This window comes from Myxocyprinus asiaticus, chromosome 3 (assembly GCF_019703515.2).
Source record: "Myxocyprinus asiaticus isolate MX2 ecotype Aquarium Trade chromosome 3, UBuf_Myxa_2, whole genome shotgun sequence".
Taxonomy (NCBI): domain Eukaryota; kingdom Metazoa; phylum Chordata; class Actinopteri; order Cypriniformes; family Catostomidae; genus Myxocyprinus; species Myxocyprinus asiaticus.
Window position 1 is genome coordinate 46,611,571 of NC_059346.1, and position 24,762 is coordinate 46,636,332.

Sequence of the window (24,762 nt, forward strand, 5' to 3'; positions counted from 1 at the left end):
AATAAGTGTGAATCAAAATAATAAGTGTGAATCAAAAAATAATAAGTGCAGATTATAATAATAATAATAAAAATAAGCGCAAAAAGAAATAGAAAGTGCAGATCAAAATAATTTTAAATATGTTTATATATTTTTGATTCATGCTTGTTATTGGTTGGGGGCAACCAATAATCCTCTCAGCAGTCCGAACTGTCCTTTGTAGTCTTCTGATGTCTGATTTCATAGCTGAACCAAACGAGACAGTTATTGAATTGCAGAGGACAGACTCAATGACTGCTGAGTAGATCTGTATCAGCAGCGCCTGTGGCAGGTTGAATTTCCTCAGCTGGTGAAGGAAGTACAACCTCTGCTGGGCCTTTTTAACAATTGAGTCAATGTGGGTCTCCCACTTCAGGTCTTGTGAGATGGTAGTGCCCAGGAACCTGAATGACTCCACTGCTGCCACAGTGCTGTTTAGAATGGTGAGGGGGGTCAGTGTTGGGGTGTTCCTCCTAAAGTCCACAATCATCTCCACCGTTTTGAGCGTGTTCAGCTCAAGGTTGTTTTGACTGCACCAGACAGCCAGCTGTTCAACCTCCCTTCTGTATGCAGACTCATCGTCATCTCGGATGAGGCCGATGACAGTGGTGTCATCTGCAAACTTCAGGAGCTTGACAGAGGGGTCCTTGGCGATGCAGTCATTGGTGTAGAGGGAGAAGAGTAGTGGGGAGAGCACACATCCCTGGGGGGCACCAGTGCTGATTGTACAGGTGCTAGAAGTGAGTTTTCCCTGTCTCACAAGCTGCTGCCTGTCCATCAGAAAGCTTGTAATCCACTGACAGATAGACATGGGAACAGAGAGTTGGTGTAATTTATTCTGGAGTATAGCTGGGATGATGGTGTTGAAAGCTGAACTGATGTCCACAAAAAGGATCCTTGCATATGTCCCTGGTCTGTCCAGATGTTGCAGGATATGATGCAATCCCATGTTGACTGCATCATCCACAGACCTGTTTGCTCGATAAGCAAATTGAAGGGGATCTAGAAAGGGTCCAGTGATGTTCTTCAGGTGGGCCAACACCAGTGTCTCAAATGATTTCATGACCACAGACGTCAGGGCGACAGGTCTGTAGTCATTAAGTCCTGTGATTTTTGGTTTCTTTGGGACAGGAATAATGATTGAGCATTTGAAGCAGCATGGGACTTCACACTGCTCCAGTGATCTATTGAAGATCTGTGTGAAGATGGGGGCCAGCTGGTTAGCACAGGATCGAAGACACGCTGGTGAGACGCCATCTGGGCCTGAAGATTTCCTTGTCTTTTGTTTCCGAAAGACGTGGCTCACATCATCTTCACAGATCTTAAGTGCAGTTTGAGTAGCAGGAGGGGGAGGAGGGGGGTTGCAGGAGGTGTTGGTGTTTGTGTGAAGTGAAGGTCAGAGTGGGTGTGGGGTGTAAGATTGGGCTTTTCAAATCTGCAGTAGAACACATTCAGGTCGTCAGCCAGTTGTTGGTTCTCTACAGGGTTGGGGGTAGGAGTCCTGTAATTTGTGAGTTGTTTCATGCCACTCCACACTGATGCAGGGTCGTTAGCTGAAAACTTGTTTTTCAGCTTCTCGGAGTATCTTCTTTTGGCCACTCTGATTTCCTTGTTCAGTGTGTTCCTGGCCCGATTGTACAAGACTTTATCCCCACCCCTGTAAGCATCCTCTTTGGCCTGACGAAGCTGCCTGAGCTCTGCTGTAAACCACGGTTTGTCATTGTTGAACTTTAAATAAGTCCTAGTAGGAATGCACATATCCTCACAGAAACTGATATATGATGTAACAGTATCTGTGTGCTCGTCCAGGTCTGTGGCTGCAGCCTCAAAAACACTCCAATCCATGCAATTGAAGCAGGCTTGTAGTTCCCGCTCTGCTTCATTGGTCCATCTCTTTACAGTCCTTACTACTGGCTTGGTTGATTTTAATTTCTGCCTGTAGGTTGGAAGAATATGAACCAGACAGTGATCAGAGAGTCCCAAAGCTGCTCTAGGGACAGAGCGATATGCATCCTTTATTGTTGTGTAGCAATTATCCAATATGTTCCTGTCTCTGGTGGGGCATGTAATGTGCTGTTTGTATTTGGGCAGTTCACCTGTGAGATTTACTTTGTTAAAATCCCCAAGAATAATAATAACTGATTCCAGGTATTGTTGTTCTGTGTCTGTGATTTGATCAGTCAGCTGTTGCAGCGCTGTGTTCAAACACGTTTGGTGCGATATACACACTCACCAGAATAAACGAGGAAAGCTCCCGCGGCGAGTAGAAAGGCTTACAGTTAATAAAGAGCGCTTCCAAATTAGGACAGCACATCTTCTTTACCGTTGTTACATCTGTACACCAAATTTAATTGATGTAAAAGCATGTTCCACCATCTCTTGTTTTCCCCATTAACTCCGCGATGCAATCCGCTCTGAACAGCTGGAAGCCCGGCAGATGTAACGCGCTGTCTGAATTGGCTTTACTCAGCCAGGTTTCTGTGAAGCATAAGGCAGCAGAGGTTGAAAAGTCCTTGTTTGTGCGGGTGAGGAGATGTAGTTTATCCGTATTGTTAGGAAGAGAGCGGAGATTCGCTAAGTGAATACTCGGCAGCGCTGTTCGAAATCTGTGCCGATGGAGTTTGACCAGCGCACTGGCTCGACTCCCTCGCCTGCATCTCTTGAACAGCATAGCTGCGCCTCCAACTAAAATGTCCAGCAAAATGTCTGAATATTCGAAAACCGGGAAAAGATTGACTGGTATATGCTGTCGAATGTTCAGCAGTTCATCTCTAGTAAAACTGACTGGAAAAAGATTACTAAACACAGGACAAACAAACAAAAACAATTGGAGCGCTCCATACCGAGGCAGCCATCCACGACGCCATCTTGATGATAACATATCTGAAATAAATAGTTAGATACAGCTAGTCTCCTTAAGGCAAGGCAAGGCAATTTATTTATAAAGCACAATTAAAAACAACGGACTGTTGAGGAAAAATAAATAAATAAATAAACAATAACAAGCATAAGTATAAATACATTAAATAAGCATACTAAACAATGGGACAAACAAATCTCAGCTCGCGGTTAATTAAAACCTTAGAGAAAAGATTAGTTTTTAAACGAGATTTCAAAGATAACAGCATTGGAGCTGGTCTAATATGCAGGGGTAGACTGTTCCAAAGCTTTGGGGCCACTACTGCAAATGCACGGTCACCTTTTAGTTTGAGTCTGGACCTAGGGACACTCAAAATCCTCTGATCAGGTAACCTGAAAGAGATTTAAGGGGCTTGTGTAAAGTGTAAAAATGTCAGAAAGATAGCAGTGTGCTAACCCATTTAAAGATTTAAAAACAAACAATAAGATCTTAAACTAAATTCTATAATGGACAGGCAGCCAATGAAGAGATGCTAATATTGGGGAGATGTGGTCTTGTTTATGATTACCACTCAGGAGTCTAGCTGCAGCATTCTGAACCATTTGCTGGCTGACTCCTATATAAAGGGAATTACTGTAATCTAGACGCGAAGAAACAAATGCATGCATCACCCTCTCAAAATCATTAAAAGAAAGAAGAGGCTTAACTTTGGCCAGTAATCTTAAGTGGAAAAAACTCGATTTGACAACAGAATTTATCTGTTTGTCAAATTTAAGAGAACTGTCAAATAGTACCCTTAAGTTCTTCACCATAGGTTTACTACAGGGAGCTAGAGAGCTTAGGTTACATTTTGAAGTGCAAACACCATCAGAGGCCCCAAACACAACAATCTCCGTTTTGTTTTCATTGAGGTGTAAAATTTTTAGAGCCATCCAAGATTTTAAATCCTCCAAGCATTGAGAATGCCATTTGAGAGCTGCATTACAGGAGAAGATTTTCAGTAAATAAAAATGTAAATTTCAGTCCGTTCCTTACACAAACATATCACATAACTTCAGAAGACTTGGAATATTTATTTATTTATTTATTTGGTGAACTATTCCTTTCAATGCTGATTTATCTTATAATGGTACCTTAAGTTTACCAATCCATATATATATAATATTTTTTTTTTTTTTTTTTTAGTACATTTCCAGAATTCTCATGATGAATGCATTGAACAGACATGAAATGACTGATTACTTGTTGCTGTGTTGGACCTTGGTGGATCATCTGTGTGTGTGTGTGTGTGTGTGTGTGTGTGTGTGTACAGGGGCAAACAGATTCAATGGGCTGTGCGCAGGGGGGTTGGAGGGGCATTTCTCTTGAACTAGTCATGGTGGGAGGAAGTGTAAAGATTTATGATGGGGATGATTGCCCCTCTTTTTCCTCCACAGTGGCTGACCAGCAGAGAGAGTGAGACACACTAAATCACCGCTGCCATTGAGCCCCTGCACTTGGCGTTTATCCTAAAGAGATCAGTCAGAGAGACATATCTCAATTTGTCTCTCTGAAAAAGTTGCACTGCAAAAGGGTTTTTGCTTTCCTATCCCTAACCCCTGATAATATCACTGTTTGATGGAAGTATCTTCTTGTTTTAAGGGTGTGGTGTACTCATTTCATCAGAGCTGTGCATTTGCCCACACCATCACTGCTAGTAAATCTCTGGAGGAATACAGTTTCTGAGAGTATAGACGTAATGTGACAGAGTAATTACAAAACATGTTACAGCAATGTAATGAAGCAATAGGAAACCATAGAAAAGCAACTGGGGAAAATATGAATTTGACAATTTATTTTTCCTTTTTTTTTTTTTTTTAGAAACGCATGGAAGTAATTACAATGTCTATTTCTATATATTTGTTTATTTGTCTTTTTATTCTAGACTTTCCTCCTTATAGCAATAACTACCTTCTATCTCTCTCTCTCTCTCTCTCTCTCTCTCTCTCTCTCTCCTCTTTCTTTTTCTTTTCTTTTTCTCTCTCACCATGAAGTTAACAGGATACTCTGGGCTGTTTGCAGTTCCTGATCTCTAGTAAGGAATGTGAACCTAAGACCTCCAATGTCCAGCATCAGTTCTGCTGTCATTCACTTAGGAATGAGACAAGAGAAAACACTGTTTATGTCATTTTACTGACATAGCTATAGCAATATGAACATATATGTTATTAATGAATATGTAACCTTCCTTATATAGTTCAGAAAAGCATGTTCAATCTAAATGTAAAATGAGGGACATTTGAAAACACTATTAGAATTGGTTTGGTCTGTATACTAAAACTGAACTGGGCATTTCAACTTCTTTACTCTGTAATAGTGGTATCCTGCAACTGTGACCTTAAGGAGCTATTTCTAATCTAAACCTTAAAATTATTATTATTATTTCTTTTAATTTTTTGGTGTAACCTAATTTATTCAGGTTGATTCAGTGATGTTAAATAATATTTTTGGCTTGAATATCACCAGTGAATTTAGATGTTGCCACATGAAGCATGTTTTAAGTTTTTTTTTTTGGTGTAGATTCCCTATAGTCCATACATATGAGTGGAAAGAGCTCGTCATCATATCTGAATAATAATTACTATAAAAATATAATAATAATTACTTTTGACTGACTGGGCTACATATATGCATCTCTCTGTGAGAAAGAATTGCAATCATTCTTGCAGAGGCATTTTTTGTCTCAGAATGGTATTCTGTTTAAAAAGTGAGTATGGACTTCCAATCTCACCAGCTGTTATTTTAACCTATGACTCTTACCTCATCTGTTTTTACAGCTATGAGTTGCTCTAATGGGCAGCCTAATTGTAATAAAACTCTAAGAGCTGAACTGTGCCACTTGCTTCAAAAAGCTATTCGACCTCTAAATTCACAATTTAATTAAATCTAAGGCAGCATTTTTTTTTTTTTTTTTTGCTCAGAGAAACATTATTGAACAAATGTGAAGTTTTCACTGAAGAAGTAAAGTACAATGCAGAAAAAGGATAGAACATCAAGACAAATGTAAGTTGTAAGAAAATCAGACCAAGTCTGGCCAATTAAAAGTTTGCTTCAGATAACATCTGTCTTCATAGCTTTGAATATCAAAACTTACATTAGTTGCAATATTGATTTTCTCATTGTCAAGGCTTTTGCCAAAGCTCACAAACTGCCTGACTGTATCTTCTGCACACAAAGTGAAGCACATGACATTGAACTGCCTAAAGAGATGACAAGTGTTAACAAGATTATAATCACAGTTTAGGAGATCCTAGTTGCTCTTTTCAGGTTAAAAGTGCACTTATTGTTGAATTGAATATATAAATAAAGAGGACATTATCATGTTTGCAAAATCTAAATATTTAAGAGTTATATACTATTGGTTAATTTGCATTACACTTGTAGTCATTGTCTGCAGAACTGTTCTCTACCAGTCTTCCTCTCTGTCCATATTTCTCTACATATATTTATTAGGACTGATGACTTAACGTGTTAATTTAGTTTGATTAATTATATTGAAACATACCATTTAAGTAACACAATTAATCATGACCCCTCACCATGCATAAATTCCATTGTGTTCAATTATATGAAAATAAAACAATGTATTGACTTCAAAAGCCACGTTTTGTATTGTCTAATCAATGCTTTACGTGTCTGCCTCAATAATGTAATATCTTTTATTATCTGAATTTTTATATTTATTAAACTTATATGTATACACTACTGGTCAAAAGTTTTGAAACACTCATTCTTAATTATATACGTGTATATATATATATATATATATATATATATATATATATATTTTTTTTTCTTCACATTTTAGAATAATAGTAAAGTCATCAAAACTATGAAATAACATAAATGGAACTATGGGAATTATGTTGTGACTAAACAAAATCCAAAATAAATCAAAACTGTGTTATATTTTAGCATCTTCAAAGTACTCACCCTTTGCCTAGAATTTGCAGACATGTACTCTTGACATTTTCTCAACCAACTTCTTGAGGTATCACCCTGGGATGATTTTTAAACAGTGTTGAAGGAGTTCCCATCTATGTTGGGCACTTATTGGCTGCTTTTATTTATTATTTGGTCCAAGTCATCAATTTCAAAAACTTTATTTTTTTTTAATTTTTTTATTAACATTTAGTTTTATAATGAAATAAATTAATATGGTGGCACAATTATATTTTTGTCTACAAAACTAATTTCAATCATTTAAGCATACGCCTTCAGATCAAAAGATTTTTAAGATCATGAGAAACACTTCAGTCAAGTGTTTCAAAACTTTTTGCCGGTAGTGTATATATATTGTATTAATATATTTATATTTTGTATTTATTATTTTAAAATATAATTCTTATTTTAATTTATATACACTGCATATGTAAAGTAAAAGTTTTTCATATATATATACAGGTGCATCTCAATAAATTAGAATGTCGTGGAAAAGTTCATTTATTTCAGTAATTCAACTCAAATTGTGAAACTCGTATATTAAATAAATTCAATGCACACAGACTGAAGTAGTTTAAGTCTTTGGTTCTTTTAATTGTGATGATTTTGGCTCACATTTAACAAAAACCCACCAATTCACCATCTCAAAAAATTAGAATATGGTGACATGCCAATCAGCTAATCAACTCAAAACACCTGCAAAGGTTTCCTGAGCCTTCAAAATGGTCTCTCAGTTTGGTTCATGATTTGGGGTGCAATGTCATCTGCTGGTGTTGGTCCATTGTGTTTTTTGAAAACCAAAGTCACTGCACCCGTTTACCAAGTACATTTTGGAGCACTTCATGCTTCCTTCTGCTGACCAGCTTTTTAAAGATGCTGATTTCATTTTCCAGCAGGATTTGGCACCTGCCCACACTGCCAAAAGCACCAGAAGTTGGTTAAATGACCATGGTGTTGGTGTGCTTGACTGGCCAGCAAACTCACCAGACCTGAACCCCACAGAGAATCTATGGGGTATTGTCAAGAGGAAAATGAGAAACAAGAGACCAAAAAATGCAGATGAGCTGAAGGCCACTGTCAAAGAAACCTGGGCTTCCATACCACCTCAGCAGTGCCACAAACTGATCACCTCCATGCCACGCCAAATTGAGGCAGTAATTAAAGCAAAAAGAGCCCCTACCAAGTATTGAGTACATATACAGTAAATGAACATACTTTCCAGAAGGCCAACAATTCACTAAAAATGTCTTTTTTATTGGTCTTATGATGTATTCTAATTTTTTGAGATAGTGAATTGGTGGGTTTTTGTTAAATGTGAGCCAAAATCATCACAATTAAAAGAACCAAAGACTTAAACTACTTCAGTCTGTGTGCACTGAATTTATTTAATACACGAGTTTCACAATTTGAGTTGAATTACTGAAATAAATGAACTTTTCCACGACATTCTAATTTATTGAGATGCACCTGTGTGTGTATATATATATATATTCAGATAATATATATACTGTATATATATATATATTCAGATAATATATATACTGTATATATTTAAATAATTTAAAATTTGAACATATTTTTTTAATATATACGTACATATATAATTTAAATTTATATATACTGTATATATAAAGTAAAAGTTTTTCATTTTAATTATACATCTAACTAAAATGAGAACTTTTAATTTTTCATTGTTTCAAATCTTTCAAAATCCAATAACTTATATGGAATTTGTATTTATAAATAAATAAATGCAATTTATTTTCAAAGCTAAATCCAGTGGATGATTTTCATTAACATAATATGTAAACATTAGTGTTACGATAGAAACACTGCTAAGAGAGTACATTTTGTTGTTTTTGCCATAAAAGATACTAATTTGTCCTAAAGGGACTTGGCAATAGTAACAGTCCAATATCGTAGCACTCGCCTTTTTTTGTGTCGCTGCATAAGTGCTGTCGGTGAGAGTCCCCCTTGGTGGGGTCCCTGGTGAGGCAGTACTTGATAGCTTAAGGAATACTGAAGGGAGTGAGTGAGCGCTCTCGCAGAGTTGGAAACTGGATGGTGCCGATAGAAGTAGATAGTTTGGTTATAATTTAAGTGGATTTTGACAGCGGATCTCGGGCTTTAGTCCGACGGCGTTTCCTACTGGATCTTAAAGCGTGCCCGTCTGGAAAAACATATTGTTATCTACGAGAAACATAAGCTGGCATGCGCTAATATGGAAACCAAACCTTTCTTGTCTCTAGGTGAGTTTCACTCTTGGAAATATGGTTTCTATTATCTTAACGTTGCTGTCATGCACGGGTTTGAGACATTTATTCGTTTTTGCTCAGAACTGCTAAACGAAACGAAACACAACATGTTTACGTTCACATGTCTGTGCGCTCCTAAAACCAGTTTAACTTAAAAAAAAAAAAGTGTGTGTGTGTATATATATATATATATATATATATATATATATATATATATATATATATATAATTATATTTTATTTATTAATTTTTATTTTGTAGGCAGTTAGCTAGTCAAAAAATTCAAATAATAAGCAAGCCAGAAAATAAGGTGTCATTAATAATAATTATGACTATTATTAGTTTATATGTAGGCTATGTTGCGATTATCACATTATCTTCAATGTAGCAAGACCGATTAAAGTGTGTGACTAATTAATTAATTAATGGCAGACTTGTTGATAAACGCAATCAAACAGTGCTCATGTTCTTCATTTGTGCGCTGTCACATTTATCACTCCAAAGGGGCCGTTCAGAGCGAATACGTTCTTGCGCTAAAAAAGCTGGACGCAATGAATAGAATAGAACGCAGGTGTGTTGAGACGCTTTAAAAAAAATAAAATAGAAAATACGTTCTTTTTAACTTGACACGTCGTCTTAAAAAACGCCGCACTTTTGCGCGAGACGCTGAAAAACCAGCAAGACGCGGCACACCGCCAAAAACGTCCGTCTAGCACACGTTTACATAGAAAAACAACCGTGTTCGAAGTGAACGGCCCCTAAGCGCGCCACAACGTCAGGACACTTGGAGTTTATCTGAGGCACTTCAAAGGGCGGTACACCGAGCTCTGGATGACTGAGATTTGGATACTTTATCGGGGTCTTTCTCTTTCGCTTGGTCATTATGTGCTGTGTTCATAGTGAATTATAAAGAGTGAAATAGCACTGTTCTTACATAAACTCCGTTCACACCACATCAGCCTCTGTCAGATTAATCTAAATTCGGCTTGGTTAAAAAATCAATGATTGGCAATGCTGAGAAAAAATATAGCCTACTGTAATAGTAGCCCACGAAATTTGTAAATTCATAACTTATGTTATATGTGATGGTACAGAAGATATTGTGTAGACTTGCGACAGTTTTGACACAGCCATTTATTTTATTTTCTCAACCACTTATTTAAAAAATCCTCTTCTAAATTGAAAACATAATGTAAACACCAGTTCTTTGGGTTTAATGTGCCCAGTTTTACTGGTATTTTAAAGGCTGCTCTCTGTAGGTCACTGGAGACCACAATCTTACCCTGGAGCGTCCCAAGTCCATGAGCATTAATAAGAAATAGAAGGTCCCATTGTAAGAGGGTCCATCCTTGGTGGTTGTCAGGGGGGTGCACGGGATGCCGGACCACCCCAATAAAACAGAACCAGTTTGCTTTACGGCGGAGCAGTTTTGTGTTTCTGAGGAGGTGATTGGTCCTTTGTGAATGTCTGCAGCTGTCAGTTTTATAAGAGTGGCTTTAAAGGGAAAGTTAATTGCTTAAAGTGACAGCATCTCACAGACACCCTCCAGCCACTGTCTGTCTCCAAATCAAAAGCAGTGATAACCCTTTCTAGACAGGGCAACACAGAGAGGACCAAACTGCACTTGTGAAAGTTCACTTGAAGTGTCAGGTGACACACACACACACACACACACACACACACACACACACACACGCTGGAGGGGGAGTGTGTGTTTAGGTCTTCTCTTGTTCCACTATTGTACAAGCTGTTGCAGTCTAAGCATCAGCTCTTAAAACCTTTTGAGAATGATGAAAGATAGCTCAAGGGACACACAGGGGTGTCTTGGATTGGCTTAAAAAGCTTCCCTGTTAATCATTTGCTCCATGCACTGTATATGAACGATTTCTTGATAAAGGCGACTCTGCACCTTGTACTATGGACCTGGCTGTTTTGTTGCATACATTTAGAGTAAGGAAAGTGGTAGTATACAATGTAAAGTGGGGTTTCAAAAGTCTGAGACCACACTGAAATTCCAGGAATTTCTATTTAAGTTATAGGATTTTGAAAAATGTAAAACAATGAAAAATGATGGAATATAGAAAATAAATATTTAAGATTCTGCACTATTTCTAGGTCACTAATAAAATGTAGGCAAATTTGTGATGGTGATCTTTAGCACAGATGGTCAGATTTCCTTGCTTCCTTTGAAGCACACATGATGCTCTATGGAACTTTGTCAAATCATGCTGGGATAACATGGATCATCAGGTTTTGCACAAACTTGTGGAGTTCATGCTTGCTCAAGTGCATGATGTCAAGCAAAAGGGGGACACTAAATACTAAGAAATTCTGAAATTCATGTAAACTTTTTCAATTACGCTTTTTACTGAAATTGTTATGCTATTAAAATTATTTATAATAAAAAAAAAATCTAATATAGTAAAAAAGAATGCAAATTAGAAACATCGTCACTAGTGGTCTTTTGGACCTAATACACTAAATATGTACATATTTTGTGTGTGTGTGTGTGTGTGTGTGTGTGTGTGTGTGTGTGTGTGTGTGGGCAGGTTTAAGTGGTTTACGAGGCCTTATTTTTTAGGGGGTATTATGCTATAAATGTGGTTTATGGGGACATTTCTAGTGTCCCCATAATTCGGATTGCTTAAAAAACATACTAAACGATGTTTTATTGAAAATGTAAAAATGCAGAAAGTTTTTTGTGAGGGTTAGGTTTAGGGGTAGGGTTAGGGGATAAAATCTATTGTTCGTACAGTATAAAAATAATTATGTCTATGGAGAGTCCTCATAATGATAGCTGCACCAACGTGTGTGTGTGTGTGTGTGTGTGTGTGTGTGTGTGTGTGTGTGTGTGATACATAAGGTAGCTTTATGAACGAGCCTTCTAAATCATACTGTTTGGCAACTAATGCAATATGTTTTCTTTTTTCTTTGAAGTCATCAAGTCAACATTTCCTTAAAATTCCAAATACTGGCCATTAACAACTTGTTTTGGAGCTTCTGAGCATGGTTTAGACCAGTCCTGTGCTTTTTTGTTTTTCTGTGGAGCTTTATAAATGGGATTACACTTGAACTTATGCATGGTAATTCAGTTTAAGTTAATGGATTTGGAGAATCTAAAGAATGTAAAACAGAGGCTTCCATCTCCACTTTCCATCTTTATGGCAGTATAAGTTCCATGTCATTTAGAGTATGGAGAGTGTGTTTGTGAGTGTGTGTATCCAGACTGAAGGCTCCTCTGACCATCCAAGGCTGCATATTGTCTAGACTTAGGTCATCGCCAGTGTAATGACCTAATATGTTTAAGTCTGTGTCTATCTTTGTTTTTGAGTGGTGCGACAGACAAGTTAATGAGAGGGCCAGCTGTCTAATTACCAGGTGCATACTTATGAGGTCAGCTTCTTCGCTGGACATGACAGACACTAAACTAATATTTGAAAACTGACCTCTGCCTTTACCACCACAGCAGCCTAAGATCTATATATCTCTCATAGTATTCGTCAGTATTTGTTCTTTTTATTGCCTTTTTTCTGGTAATCAGCAATTGCTGTGTTATATCTGTACAGTAGGGCTGGGTAAAAATATAGATTTTCCAATGATTTATGATCTTCATTTGAACGATCCCATATTGATTCTTAGGGCATTTTCACACAATATGGTTGGAGCATTTGTTTCCAAACCTGGTGCATTTTCTCACTTAGTTCAGTTTGTTTTGGCATATATGAACACATAGGACTGGGTGCTTGTGACAGATCACTAACTCTCTTCGAAGTAGGAAGCGGGAGTCGGATAAATAATCCAATGTATGTCTACAAACGGGTCTCAACATAAATGCGCGCACACACACAGCTTTGTGTGTCGCTCTCTCTCTCCCCTCCGGCGGTGTGGGCTGCCCTTTTATCCCTCTCCAGCTCTCACAGTATCACAGAACATCTGTTAGAGAGAATTACCCACAGGTGTCAATCCTTACCGTTCTTCTTCCGGCCTCACTCTCCACAGATGTCGCTCGGCTATGGCCACATCACCACAGCGATAAAAATTATCTTGATATTTATCGCGATAAACAAATACTCTATATCGATGATAAGCTTTTGAGTAATTTTCAGTATTTAGCCTGTGTTCTACATCTAGATGATCAGGTGCATGTCACTAAAAATGCAAGCAGTTCGGCTTTCTCAGACTGTATGAAGTTGCTAACTTTAGCTGCCTTGCTAATGATTAGGCTACACCAGTCACCATGGTCTGGGTCCGGGTCCGGACCCCGGATTGATTCCATTCAGACCGCAAGATGTCATGACGTCGGTTGCGCCCTCTCATCGTCTCGCAGCATGACAAAACAAAAGTGCTATGTACACCAGAGCTGATCTTTCTGCACTGTATTCTTGAATATTTTTCTCTTGCTCTGAACACGCTTCATTTATGTCCTGTCCTGCTCTGCATGCGTTGCATCTTCCCAGCATGTGAGTAAACATGAGGCGCTGCATAAGTTAACCCTCAGGGGTCGACGGACGTGCCGGCGCGTCCTGCTGGATTTGTTCCTCATAACAGCGGAAACAACTTAAAATACTCTGTCATTTTTGGGCATACAGATAAGTGTAAGACATCATTAGAAACTATAAAGGGTCTACTTTTATTTGTGTACAATCACAATAACAACAAAACCTTGTGCTTTTGTAAAATAAGAAAATAAACAGGGTGCGCTTTCAGCCGTCTCTGTCTCCGCAAGCATCTTTCTGAAACACGTCATAAAAATGAACTGAAACTCCGCGAATGCTTATCAGGCAAACATGAGACATGTCTAAAGAAAGCTTAAAGTGTTTACTTTTAAATAAAACAATTCAAATTTAAAACAAATATTCTCCTGCAATGTAATCTGTATGAAACAAAGTGATGTACAGTTTCTCCTGGCTCAGCTAATTATCGCTAATGTGATCACACCCACCAGCAGAGCGCGCTATTCATACGGTAATGTGCTGAGGTGATCAATGCAAATGGAAAACGCCCCCAACAGTGCCTTAAAAAGCATCAAGTTCATTCACTTTTCTGTGCGTTTGGAAGATGGCATGCTACACAGGTGAGGAACCTCCTGGATAGTGACGAAGAGTTCACATTTTCCTCAGAAGAAGAGCGGGAATCTAACGAGGAACGTTTGCATTTTGAAGAGTGACTTGATCCAGCCGAGGATACAATTTCGGAAGAGTAAGTCTTTTAGTTTTACGTACATTAGTTGACATGCTATTTTATATCAACATGTACATATTTTATTAGTTGGACTATTTCCAGACTTGCCAGCAAGGATTCAGAGTATTGAAATTTGAAATATGTACTAATAGGCAAGTTTTTGTTACATTTAAATGTTGTTTTGGCTAAAGCAGGTATTTAAATTGTATGCTATATGATATAAATATGATATGTAATATGATATCAAAATAATATGAATGTTTAGATTAGATTTTAACTAGTGTTTATGCTGCCTCATTATCATCAACGAAGCTAGTGCTTGCAAATATTTGTTCGGGTGTAAATGTGTAAATTGTGCTGTAAATATGCCCATATTAGAAAATCAGCATATTAGAATGATTTCTGAAGGATCATGTGACACTGAAGACTGCAGTAATGATGCTGAAAATTCAGCTTTGATCACAGGAATAAATTGCATTTTACAATATATTCAAATATAAATCAGTTATTTTAAATTGTACAAATATTTCACAATATCACTGTTTTTGCTGTATTTTGGATCAAATAAATGCAGCCTTGGTGAGCAGAAGAGACTACTTTTAAAAACATTAACAAATCTTACAGATCTAAAACTTTTAAACGTTAGTGTAGATCTAAAGTTTTTAATTAAAGTCCTTATGTAAAGAAAATGTATAGTCAAATTACTTCTTTTAACTTAAACTTGATTTTGTGAATAAGCTATAAACAATACAGTCAATCATTTAAGTTTCCTCACATTCATTCTCTCTCAGGGGAGGGGTCTTTGTCTCCTCATGTGTGAATCACATCGATATTCATGATCATCCACGCCTCCTCGCATATGGCCTTTCTAACACTAAAAGTGTCTTACAAAAGTTAAATGACTATATTGTTTTGTATGAATGAGTGATCAGGATGGTTTTCACATCATTTTGTAGCAAAAACTCTAGGCTACAAGATCCAGTTCTCAAAAGAAACAACCACGATGGGAAAACACAGAAACGAGCAAAACAAATATGAAGGGAACGGGTCAATATACAGGAGGTCAAAACACATAACAACTGACAAGGACTAAGCAAACAACAGGGCATATACACACAGGATTGTTTTCACCTGTAAATGAAAGATAGGTGAAAACAATCAAGGACAGCTGGCAGTGATGAGGGCAGGGAATTATGGGAAGTGTAGTCCAGGAGGAACAGATGACAGGGGAGAAACACAAGGCAAACAACAGTGAATCATGACAGAACCCCTCCTCTAATGGGCGGCTCCTGAGGCCCAAGGAAGGCTGGTCAAGGAGGCAGGGCCAAGATGGAGCTGGAGACCAAGGATACCAGAGAAGAACAGGCGGAAGGCCAAAGGACCAGGGAGACCAGAGCAGATCAGACGGACAGCCAGGAGACTCAGAAGACCAGAGCAGATCAGGCGGACGGCCAGGAGACCAAGGAGGCCAGAGCAGATCAGGCGGACGGCCAGGAGACCAATGAGGCCAGAGCAGATCAGGCGGACGGCCAGGAGACCAAGGAGGCCAGAGCAGATCAGGCGGATGGCCAGAAGACCCTCAGGGTAGGGACTGGATCAGGAGGCCTGGTTGGCAGCCACAGGGTTGAAACAGGGTCAGGAGGCCTGGGTGGTGACCACAGGGTCAAGAAAAGGGTGAGGAGGCCTGGGAAGCAGCCACAGACTAGAGACTGGAGCCATGGAAGACTCTGAGGGTGGAGCCGTGGAAGGCGGAGCTGTAGTAGGCTCGGGGGGCGAAGCCATGGCAGGCGGAGCCATGGGAGGCTCGAGGGGCAAAGCTATGGCAGGTGGAGCCGTGGGAGGCTCGAGGGGCGAAGCCATGGCAGGCTTAAGGGGTGAAGCCATGGAAGGTGGTGCCATGGAAGGCTCGAGAGGTGAAGTTGTGGAAGGCGGAGTCGTGGGAGGATTGAGGGGCGGAGCCATAGAAGGCGGAGCCGTGGCAGGCTCTAGGCTAAGAGTCCAGGATGACTGGGAGATGACCTCAGTGGTCATGAACATGAGCAGAGTCTCGGGAGCGACCTCTGTGGTCATGGGCATGGAAAGAGACTAGGGAACGACCTCTGTGGACGTGGACAGAGAATTGGAGACGACCTCTGTGGTCGTGAACATGGGCTGAGACTTGGAAACTGCCTCCGTGGTCGTGAACATGGGCTGAGACTCGGAAACGACCTCTGTGGTCGTGAACATGGGCAGAGACTTGGAAATCACCTCTGTGGTCGTGTACATGGGCAGAGACTCGGAGACGACCTCTGTGGTCGTGAACATGGGCTGAGACTTGGAAACTACCTCCGTGGTCGCGTACATGGGCAGAGACTCAGAGATGACCTATGTGGTCGTGAACATGGGCTGAGACTTGGAAACGACCTCTGTGGCCGTGTACATGGGCAGAAACTCGGAGATGACTTCTGTGGTCATGGGCGTGGACAGAGACTCGGGAACGACCTCCGTGGTCGTGGGCGTGGACAGAGACTCGGGAACAACCTCCGTGGTCGTGGACAGAGACTTGGAAATCACCTCTGTGGTCGTGTACATGGGCAGAGACTCGGAGATGACCTCTGTGGTCGTGAACATGGGCTGAGACTTGGAAACAACCTCTGTGGCCATGTACATGGGCAGAAACTCTGAGACGACTTCTGTGGTCGTGTACATGGGCAGAGACTTGGAAACGGAAGCTTTTCTCCTCCTCCTCTGGAGGCCAACGTCGGAAACATGGGCTCTAGGACAATCGAGGCTGGCAACGCTGGCTCTGGGACGGACGAGGCTGGCTCTGGGAAGGACGAGGCTGGCAATGCTGGTTCTGGGATGGACGAGGCTGACAACGCAGGCTCTGGGACGGACGAGATTGACATCGCTGGCTCTGGGACGGACGAAGCTTCCAGCTCGTTGACCGTGGCAGGCGTGGGGGTCGGCTCGTTGGCCGTGGCAGTCGTGGGCCTTGGCAAGCGTGGGCGTTAGTTCATTGGTCGTGGCAAGCGTGGGCGTCAGCTCGTTGGCCGTGGCAAGTGTGGGCGTCGGCTTGTTGGCAGGCGTGGATGTTGGCTTGTTGGGCGTGGCAGGCAAGGGCACTGACATTTTGTGGGGAAGGGTCTTCGTGGCCCTACGCACCGATATCAGTGGCTTGATAATTCAACTTAGAGACAAGGTCCATGAAGGGCCTCAAGACTGGGGCCACGGAATGCTTAGAGCAATGAGTCACGGAAGGCTGGACTGTGACATGGCGTGGAACCGACTTAGACGTGGCTGTGCGATATGGCCAAAAATATTATCATAATATTATTTTTCATATCGTTCGATATCTATATTTATCACGATATACATTCACATTTTCACATTGCAAATTTTATTTTTATTTATTTCCAAATTGGCAGAAGAAGAAAAAAACCCTAAACAGTCAAAATAGTCTATGCAAAACGGCATTGGGGGCCAAGAGACTGAGGGATCTTCTACCAAAATATTAAAATATTTTATAGAGTTTATCAGTTGAGTGAAGTTGGATAGGAATGCTAAAAGATCATCTTTTCATTTTGAAACATAATGACAGCATATAATTTTACATTCAAATAATACGTATATTTTGTTACATTCAGATGTATGGGGGCATAGAAGCCCTTGTGACTGAGGAATGATACTGTAACTATGACAGATAAAAGTAATCATGACATAAATTTTACAACTCATATCATTCCGAGTGACGGAAAATTGTAATTTGCAGTGCAACCTAGGACACCTGCATTCTGTTCCATGTGGCGATGTTTTGCATAACCGTGACATAAACAATATTAAAAAATGTGACATTTTTACAGCTATATGATTTTAACCGGTATATTGACCTGTTTCAGTGACATCACTTTTTCCCCGCTGCCGCCATATTTGTGACCATCAGCATGAGGAAACAATGGTGGTGAATGGAAAACACCTGTAAAATGATAGCAAGAAAAACCTAAAAAAAACAAAAAAAAAACACTTTTGATCCATGCCAAGTCCCAGGAAAGGTGTCTGCAGGTCTGAAGACAGCACAGATATTGTCAAATTTGACTTTCGCAGACATCAAAATATATTTTATCCATGATCTGTTGTGTGACCGGCAAGTGCACACGCCTACTGGTACATCACCGTAATCATCTCTCATTCAGAAGTTACAAATGTATTTGTGTTGTTTTCTGCTCTGATTTGGTCAAAATATTACAAAATATCTGTGATCATCTTGTCTGTTTGAGTGTAAGAGCTGCTTTAACTCACGAAGCAACTGAGGCATATTAGTGTATATGACAAATATGTTTACATTGCAGTCTGGTGGTGTGAAAAAAGTCTGTGCTTCATGATCTTATGATGTGTTGTTTATTGACTAACATTAGTATATACATATTAAATATATACTATATATTCACATCATAGTGCTTTTTTATTTATTACAATGAGTTACAATTTTCATGACATACTGGGAGTTATGAATAACATCATCCTATGTGCATTTCCAGTTTATTTGTATCTGAATCGTTGATGTTATAAATATAATTGACACATGTACAGATAACTGACATGTCTGAATAAATGAGCAAAAGACTCAAAAGTGTTTTATATGTGCTCTTCCCCCTTCATCGCTGCTTGGCAAAATTAAGCCATGTCACTTAAAAGATAACATTTTATTGAAAGAAAAATTACATTTCAGAATCAGAATCAGAATGAGCATTATTGCCAAGTATGCTTCCACATACAAGGAATTTTTCTTGGTGACAGAAGCTTCCAGTGCACAAACAATACAACAAGACAGATAATAAAAAATTAGAATCAAAATAAAGAGCGAATAGAAATATAATTATATATAGAAATACACTATAAGACAAAAATATATATATATATATATAGTATGTTCAAATACAAATCTGTTATATACAATGCAAGGGAATGTAATGCAGAAGAGTTAGGATATGTTAAATAATATAATTGACTAGGCTGTGTATTGCAAGTAATTATAGTACAGTTTTAACTGTGCATGAGATGGATAGCCTGAGGGAAAAAACTGTTCTTGTGCCTGATGGTTCCGGTGCTCAGCGCTCTGTAGCGTCAGCCAGAAGGCAACAGTTCAAAAAGGTAGTGGGCTGGGTGAGTGGGGTCCAGAGTGATTTTACCAGCCCTTTTCCTCATTCTAGAAGTGTACAGCTCTTGAAGGGAGGGCAAGGGGCAACCAGTAATCCACTCAGCAGTCCGAACTGTCCTTTGTAGTCTTCTGATGTCTGATTTCATAGCTGAACCAAACCAGACAGTTATTGAAGTGCAGAGGACAGACTCAATAACTGCTGAGTAGAACTGGATTAGCAGCAACTGTGGCAGATTGAACTTCCTCAACTGGCGAAGGAAGTACAACCACTGCTGGGCCTTTTTCACAATGGAGTCAATGTGGGTCTCCCACTTCAGGTCCTGTGAGATGGTAAAGCCCAGGAATGTGAATGACTCCACTGCTGCCACAGTGCTGTTTAGAATGGTGAGCAGGGTCAATGTTGGGATGTTCACATCATCTCCACTGTTTTGAGCGTGTTGAGCTCCAGGTTGTTATGACTGCACCAGTGAGCCAGCTGTTCAACCTCCCTTCTGTACGCAAACTCATCGTCATCTTGGATGAGGCCGATGACAGTAGTGTTGTCTGCAAACTTCAGGAGCTTGACAGAGGGGTCCTTGGCGCTACAGTCAATGGTATACATGGAGAAGAGTAGTGGGGAGAGCACACATCCCTGGGGGGCACCAGTGCTGATCGAACGTGTTGGAAGTGAATTTCCCCAGTCTCACTAGCTGCTGCCTGTCTGTCAGAAAGCTGGTGTTCTACTGACAGATAGACGTGGGAACAGAGAGCTGGGTTAATTTATTCCATAGGAGAGCTGGAATGATGGTGTTGAAAGCTGAACTGAAGTCCACAAAAAGGATCCTTGCATATGTCTCTGGTCTGTCCAGATGTTGCAGGATATGATGCAACCCCATGTTGACTGCATCATACACAGACCTGTTTGCTCTATAAGCAAATTGAAGGGGATCTAGAACGGGTCCCGTGATGTCATTCAGGTGGGCCAACACCAGTGTCTCAAATGACTTCATGGCCACAGATTTCAGAGCAACGGTCTGTAGTCATTAAGTCCTTTCATCTTGTGTTTCTTTGAGACAGGAATGATTATTGAGCATTTGAAGCAGCAGGGAAATTCACACTGCTCCAGTGATCTGTTGAAGATCTGTGTGAAGATGGGGGCCAGCTGGTCAGCACAGGATTTTGGACAAATGGGTGAAACACCGTCTGGGCCCTGTGCTTTCCTTGTCTTTTGTTTCCGGAAGATCTTGCACACCTCATCTTCACAGATCTTAAGTGCAGGTTTAGTAGCAGGGAGGGTGGGGGGTTAGTTGCAGGAGGTGTTGGTGTTTGTGTGAAGTGAAGGTCAGAGCGGGTGTGGGGTGTGAGACTGGGCTTCAAATCTACAGTAAAACACATTTGTCATAAAGTTGTCAGCCAGTTGTTGGTTCCCTACAGTGTTGGGGAATGGTGTCTTGAAGTTAGTAATGTCTTTCAGTCCTCTCCACACTGAAGCAGGGTTGATAGCTGAAAACTTGTTTTTCAGCTTCTCAGAGTAGCTTCTTTTAGCTACATTAATTTCCTTAGTCAGTATGTTTTTGGCCTGATTATACAAGATTTTATCCCTGCTTCTGTAAGCATCATCTTTGGCATGACGAAGCTGTCTGAGTTTTCCTGTAAACCATGGTTTGTTGTTGTTGTTGAACGTTAAATAAGTCCTAGTAGGAATGCACATATCCTCACAGAAACTGATATTTGATGTCACAGTATCTGTGAGCTCATCCAGATTGGTGTCTGCAACTTCAAAAACACTCTAATCAGTACAGTCAAAGCAGGTTTGTAGTTCCAGCTCTGCTTCATTGGTCCATTTTTTACAGTCTTTACTACAGGTTTAGTTGATTTAAGTTTCTGCCTGTAGGTCAGAAGAAGATCAGAAATCAGAGAGTCACAAAGCTGCTCTAGGGACAGAGTGATATGCATCTTTTAATGTTGTGTAGCAGTGGTCCAGTATATTTCTGTCCCTGGTGGGTAATGTAATGTTCTGTCTGTATTTTGGCATTTCATGTGTGAGGTTTTTAAATCACCAATAATAATAATAATAATATGTGAGTCCAGGTATTGTGGTTCCATGTCTGTGATCTGATCAGCCAGCTGTTGCAGCACTGCATTCACGGACGTGTGTGGAGGAAATACTTACCAGAATAAACGAGAAAAACACCCGCGGCGAGTAGAAAGGCTTACAGTTGATAAAGAGCGCTTCAAAATTAGGACAGCACATCTTCTTTAACGTTGTTATATCTGTACACTAACTTTCATTGATTAGAGAAGCATTATTGTATAAATGTAATGTTTTCACTGAAGAAGGTATTATTAACAGCATTAGCTGAGAATTTCTTTCATATGTAGGCAAAATGGACACTATAACTTAAATATTCCCTAATCAATTGGAATTGTATTTGAATAAAAATCTGAATTGAATGGTATCAAGACCTTGTGAATCGGAATCAAATTGAATTGGGAAATCTGTATCAATACCCAGTCGTAGTGGACAGACTGATATATTAAAGCAATAAGCCATGAGAAGCTGTCCATTACAGTGATTTTATCATGGTTAAGGGGTGTGGCTTATTGCTTTTATAAAATGGCAGCAACAGCATTATTATAACAGACACCAATGTTTAATAAACAATTACATGTTTTTATTAATGATTTTTGGAATAAATAGGCTATTTGTTCTGCCAAATATTATCGCTCCCTATCCAAGCTGTAGACTGTTTGCAGTTGCAAGCAACATTGCAGTATTGGTGCATTAATATAGAATGTGCAGTCACAGGTGTGCGTTTATAGTAATTTTACAAGAGCTTAGAACTCGGCTCATCCAATTAGTATTTAGAGTCAGAATTATCCATTTATAAAGGTCTTTTTTGAGACTGATTAACAGAAGTGGTCATTCCTCCAAATGTTGTTTCCAAAATACACCATCAGCCTTGTCAATGGGTAATAACATTTTCTGTTTTAAAATATTTTTTTTATGTGTGAATATTCAGTAAAATTGTGTAAAATAGGTGTAATACGCAATCTTTTTTGTGGTCTTTAAATTGTAATATATATACAGTAATGTGTGTGTGTGCGTGTATGTGTGTTGGGAGGGTTACTTTTAAAATGTATTCCACTACAGATTACAGAATACATGCTGTAAAATGTACTTTGTAACGTATTCCGTAACATAACTCAAGGTCAGTAACTGTGACGAGGAGGGCATGGCCGGGCTGTGATGGTGCATGGCCTGCGCTGAATCAGCTGATCAGTGGAAGAGTGAGATAAATGGGAGCCGGAGGCGCCAGTTCAAGAGAGAGAAAGACGCACACAGCCACACTGCATGTGTGTCTGTGTCCTTATGTTTTATATTGTTTTAAGTTAATTTATATCATTAAAGTTTGTTGACTGTTCAGCCGGTTCCCGCCTCCTCCTTGCCCACCTTAACCTGTTACAGTGGGGCGAATCTCGGGAGGGAGGAGTGATGTGCTGTCGCGGAGTCCTCACCGCTGCCATCTGCCAGGGGAGCAGCCGCGGCTGTCTGCCTGGGGAGGGAGGGGTTGCTGCTGGCTGCCGAGAGCCAGAGGAACCGCTACCGTCCACCGAAAAAGGGGGGGGGAGCGGTTCCATCCGCCAGGGGCCAGAGGACTTACTGCCATCCGCCGGGGGAGGAGCGAGCTGGTGTCCGTCAGAGGGCGGAGGAGCGGTTGAGGACCGGGTGACAGCGCGTACAGTAGCCGGCGAGCAAGTTCCACTCTCTCTCTCCTCTCTCTCTCTCTCTGTGTCTCCACTCGCCCTTTCTCTCTCCCCACGCCTCCCCTCATCTCTCCCCCAGGTTCACAGGAGACGGGGTGGACCACCGGCTGACAGAACGTCCGGAAGGGCAGCGGCTCCCCTCCAGAAATGGGGGGGGGGGTTAGTCAGACCGGTGGCACCCCGGTCTGAATTGGGTGGTGGAGGAGTGTGATGAGGAGGAGGGCTGATCAGCGGGAGAGTGAGATAAAGGGGAGCCGGAGGTGCCAGTTCTAGAGAGAGAGAAAGACGCACGCAGCCGTGCTCCATGTGTGTCTGTGTTCGTTTATGTTTTATGTTAAGTTCATTTATATCATTATAGTTTATGTTGACTGTTCAGCTGGTTCCCGCCTCCTCCTTGCCTAACCTTTACCTGTTACAGTAACGTAATCTAAATACTTTGGATTACTTCTTCAGTATGGGTAGATTTAAAAAAAAAAAATATACATTCTCTGAAAAAAGACTAAATATCTTATGCAGTGTTGCTTCTAAAACAAGATAAAGCAAAAGTGTCATGTTTAGTGTCATGAAAAACAATACAAAAATTCTCATCAAGAATAAGATTTTTGCCCTAATATCAAAGGCCTTACTAGAGAGAAAAATATTATGATCTAACATGGATTTTCTTGATAAAAAAAAAAAAAAAAACATGATCGTGCCTATATTTTTTATATACAGTTTTAGTTTGGTAATGAAATAAATTTAAATGTTGGCACAATTATATTTTTGTCTACAAAACTAATTACAAACATTTAAACATACGCCTTCAGATCAAAAGGTTTTTACGATCAAACCCAACATTTTAGTCAAGTGAACCCAAAATTTTGAATGGCAGTGTATACAATATATAAGTTTGCATACCCTTGGAGAATTGGTAATATATGTACCGTTTTTAAAGAAAACATGAGTGAGCAGGCAAAACAATTTTTTTTATTTCTTATGGGATTCATATTCAACTGTAGGTTATAACAGAATGGCACAATCATAAAAAATAAAAAAACATAGCAACAAAGAAAAACATGAAATGACCCCTGTTCAAAAGTCTGCATACCCATAGTTCTTAATACTGTGTATTGCCCCCTTTAGCATCAATGACAGCGTGCAGTCTTTTGTAATAGTTGTCTATGAGGCCCCAAATTCTTGCAGGTGGTATAGCTGCCCATTCATCTTGGCAAAATGCCTCCAGGTCATTGCAAAGTCTTTGATCGTCTTGCATGAACCGCACGTTTGAGATCTCCCCAGAGTGGCTCAATGATATTAAGGTCAGAAGACTGTGGCCACTCCAGTACCTTCACCTTTTTCTGCTGTAACCACTGGAGGGTCAACTTGGCCTTGTGCTTAGGGTTATTGTCATGCTGGAAAGTCCAAGTGTGTCGCATGCGCAGCTTTCGTGCAGAAGAATGCAAATTGTCTGCCAGTATTTTCTGATAACATGCTGCATTCATCTTGCCATCAATTTTCACAAGATTCCCCGTGCCTTTAGAGCTCACACACCCCCAAAACATCAGTGAGCCACCACCATGCTTCACAGTGGGGATGGTATTCTT

General features: G+C 40.1%; 1 protein-coding gene across 3 annotated transcripts in view; it reads left to right on the plus strand.

Annotated features, from left to right (window-relative positions):
- Positions 1–8,892: 8,892 nt before the first annotated feature.
- rxrab (retinoid x receptor, alpha b) overlaps positions 8,893–24,762 on the plus strand; it is a 93,094-nt gene continuing 77,224 nt past the window's right edge. For 2 of the 3 annotated variants that reach the window (XM_051657767.1, XM_051657778.1), the window contains exon 1: positions 8,893–9,108. In XM_051657767.1, the coding sequence (XP_051513727.1) occupies positions 9,081–9,108 (28 nt within the window). In that variant the 5' untranslated portion in view covers positions 8,893–9,080. Of the gene's footprint in view, positions 9,109–14,173; positions 14,314–24,762 lie in introns of those variants that run through there. The other variant, XM_051657789.1, reaches the window with a different exon arrangement.